General features: G+C 40.0%; 1 protein-coding gene across 1 annotated transcript; it reads right to left on the bottom strand.

The window, feature by feature from the left end:
- Nucleotides 1-1,125: 1,125 nt before the first annotated feature.
- LOC129768548 (uncharacterized) lies at nucleotides 1,126-2,897 on the bottom strand. The gene is made up of 2 exons (XM_055770275.1): nucleotides 2,648-2,897; nucleotides 1,126-2,587 (listed from the first exon to the last, which is right to left on the bottom strand). Exons 1-2 carry the CDS (start codon nucleotides 2,775-2,777, stop codon nucleotides 1,452-1,454), a joined length of 1,266 nt encoding a protein of 421 aa, XP_055626250.1. The 5' UTR covers nucleotides 2,778-2,897; the 3' UTR covers nucleotides 1,126-1,451.

Genomic DNA, 2,897 nt, shown 5'->3' on the forward strand with positions numbered 1-2,897 from the left:
CGTAGTCCTACGTCAAAAAGTACAGAAAACCCCGGTGGAACGATCTGATTTTCGACTGTTTTGCTCAGACTAAAATTATCTGGATTCTGATAGCACAAATTCTGATCATTCACATACTCTCGTCACAATGCGCAAAGTAGCGTAAATTAACGATAAATTGCTATATTTTACTATTGTTGCGCTGAATACAATAGTAAAATTATATAGTAAAGTTATTTGACATTTACAACGAGATTTTGAATGTGGTCTAAAGCTTGCTACTTAAAATACATTCAAGGCGTAATATTTGCCATAGAAATCCCAATTAATCCCAATTAAGTACTAATAAACATATCCCAACATACTCTACAATCGATAAAACTGATGAAAATAACGTGAAAATTACGAGGATTTGGTCCGTTGATAATTTTCCGATTAGATCCAGCACAGTTATCAATTCAAATGCACCTTTTATGGAAGTTGTCCATAATCGTAACATTAAGACCCCTGAGGAGGCAGTTCTTGAAGACCGGCCGGCCGTTAGGAAAGAAATAATACTGGTACTCCTGACTGTCTGTTGATACTGGCTTTAAGGTAGAGGAATGGGTGGAATACTATGCGTTAAATATACAGCAGCTGATACGAATGTTGGGGCTCAAACGCCAAGGTCTTTCACCAACTGGTGCATTATTCGTCAGAGGAGTGATATTACTGATATTTGGAGATCCCTTCTAGTACCATATTTTTCATATCTGGAAACTTCTAATTAAAACTTGACTCTACCTAAAAATTTCGAAGGCTTGACTTTTACTTCATAAGAGAATATCAAAAATGATTAGAATCAGTTATTTTAAGCAAGTATCAGAATTTCCACGAACGGTATCCGTATTACCGTCAGGATTTTTTTTTCTAAATAAAAATATTAAATGAAAACTTTCAATAGAACCCGATTTCATTTGTGTTTTTGAAATCCACAATTTAGTAAGATTAGATATGCTATCAAGACAATCTTTGGTAATGAAACGAATTAAACTCGATGTACCCACAAACGTTCAAATTCATGATTCCAGGGTTTCCCTGTTTCACAAGAACAGTAAACTACCAATTTATATAATAAATTATACAAAAATATATTTTATTGTCTTGTTATGGCTAAATAAATATTAATAAATAATATCATTGTCTTCAATATCAACTCTCTGCAGTCAGTCAGCTTCCAACATTGACGAATGTGAACATGGCCCCACCATAATTAGCTATGCCAATTTGCGTTTCATTATCAACCCTAATTATCAAACTTAGTCAGCGTACAACAAGTGAATGAATCAAAACAACTACACAACACATTCAGTTCAAAAACTATCTTCGTTCACTAACCAGTCCAGTAATGGCGAACAACTTGCTTCCGTTGAGTATTGTTTACATTTTTCTAACACTATTACTGTTGGTACGTATCTATCATAATGAATTACCTAAACTAGCAATCGCGAAATCTTCGGCAGTGGAAGATGCTTCGTCATAGCATTGAATTCGTTCACATCACAAGCGTACGAATATCCACCGGGGATATAATCCCGTTTCCATTGCACCCAATTGATTCTATCGGAAAGATCATTACAAAAGATGTACCCCTCTTCGATCTCCTCCAAAGTAGCGTGTGGATTGTTCACTCCCACCAACACAATTCCAGCATCATTCTCCTCGTCATGAAGAATTTTATAATAGATCTTCGGCACCGGCACCCGTCCCTCATCGTCTCCGTCAGGATCGAAATCCAAATAGATCTCCTTCATATCTCCATTGGCGTCTGCCAGTTCCAGCACTCCGTACGTTCCCGTGTAAACGGTTACATGCATATTTCGCCGAGCAATGAGATCCCTCACTCCGGTTTCGACACGCTGCCAGTTGACGGCATTGAACTTCTGCCACTGAGGAGCTGCGTTAATGAACCAAAAGCTAGCCCTTTGATGGTGGCTAAAAAAGAAGTCCGCTTTCGCAGCCAAATGGCCGCGCGCGAGAAAGAGATCCTTCTTGACATCCAACAGAGCGTCAGCACGTTCCGGTGACCCAAGGATTCTACCCAAAGTTCGCTTCTGAGTTTCGAATGTATACAGATTGGATATTTTGGTGTCCGGAAAAAAAGCACCCTGAATAAAGTAAGGCCTGGTGGTGGGTTGATGTCTGCTATTCCAGGGTGACAGGTGATGTTTAACGTAATGTGTGCGGCGAACTATCTCGTCGAAACACACCTCGTAAAGCTGTAGGAATCTTGTGTCCAGTTCAAATCCGATCTTCACTAGGGTGCCATTGTTGAAACAGCGCTCATCGGTCCGGATTGCAACGTGGAAAGCAGGGCTTTTGCAAGATAGCTGTGATATGTTGTAGAGTTCATCTCCGTAAACAAACTCATCATTTCCGTTGCATGAAGTGACGATTGAGTGTGCTTTAGAATCGGCAAAACCACGCGTACAAAACAGTTCTATCAGTTCCCCCTCGTGAAACAGTAGGTCTGTGGTATTGATAATCGGCGTGAAATATCTCGTCGTTCCCGGAACAAGAAACAGTGGCTGCTTTAGGCTTAGATCTTTATTCAAAGATATCTTGCAGCCTGAAACAAACAATTAAAGCTTAACGTTGTTGAAGCAAGTGATACATATGAAGTACTTACCACTGTCCTTCGAGAGTTCTTCCTCCAATAAGTGCTTAAAGTCAATTGTCGACGTCTCCAGTGAAATTCTCGAGAAAGTCAAATCGATTCCGAAGAACAGCGGGAAGAGAACAACAAAACAGTTCCACATTCTCCGGCGATCTCGCAAAAAAGATGCTTATTTCACATTCACCTTGACGAGCACAACAATACAACCGAAGTGTTTCGATGCGCGCCTAACGGTCAGCCCTCGTCGAGTGGCCGAAGCGTA

This window comes from Toxorhynchites rutilus, chromosome 2 (genome assembly GCF_029784135.1).
Source record: "Toxorhynchites rutilus septentrionalis strain SRP chromosome 2, ASM2978413v1, whole genome shotgun sequence".
NCBI classification, from domain to species: Eukaryota; Metazoa; Arthropoda; class Insecta; order Diptera; family Culicidae; genus Toxorhynchites; species Toxorhynchites rutilus.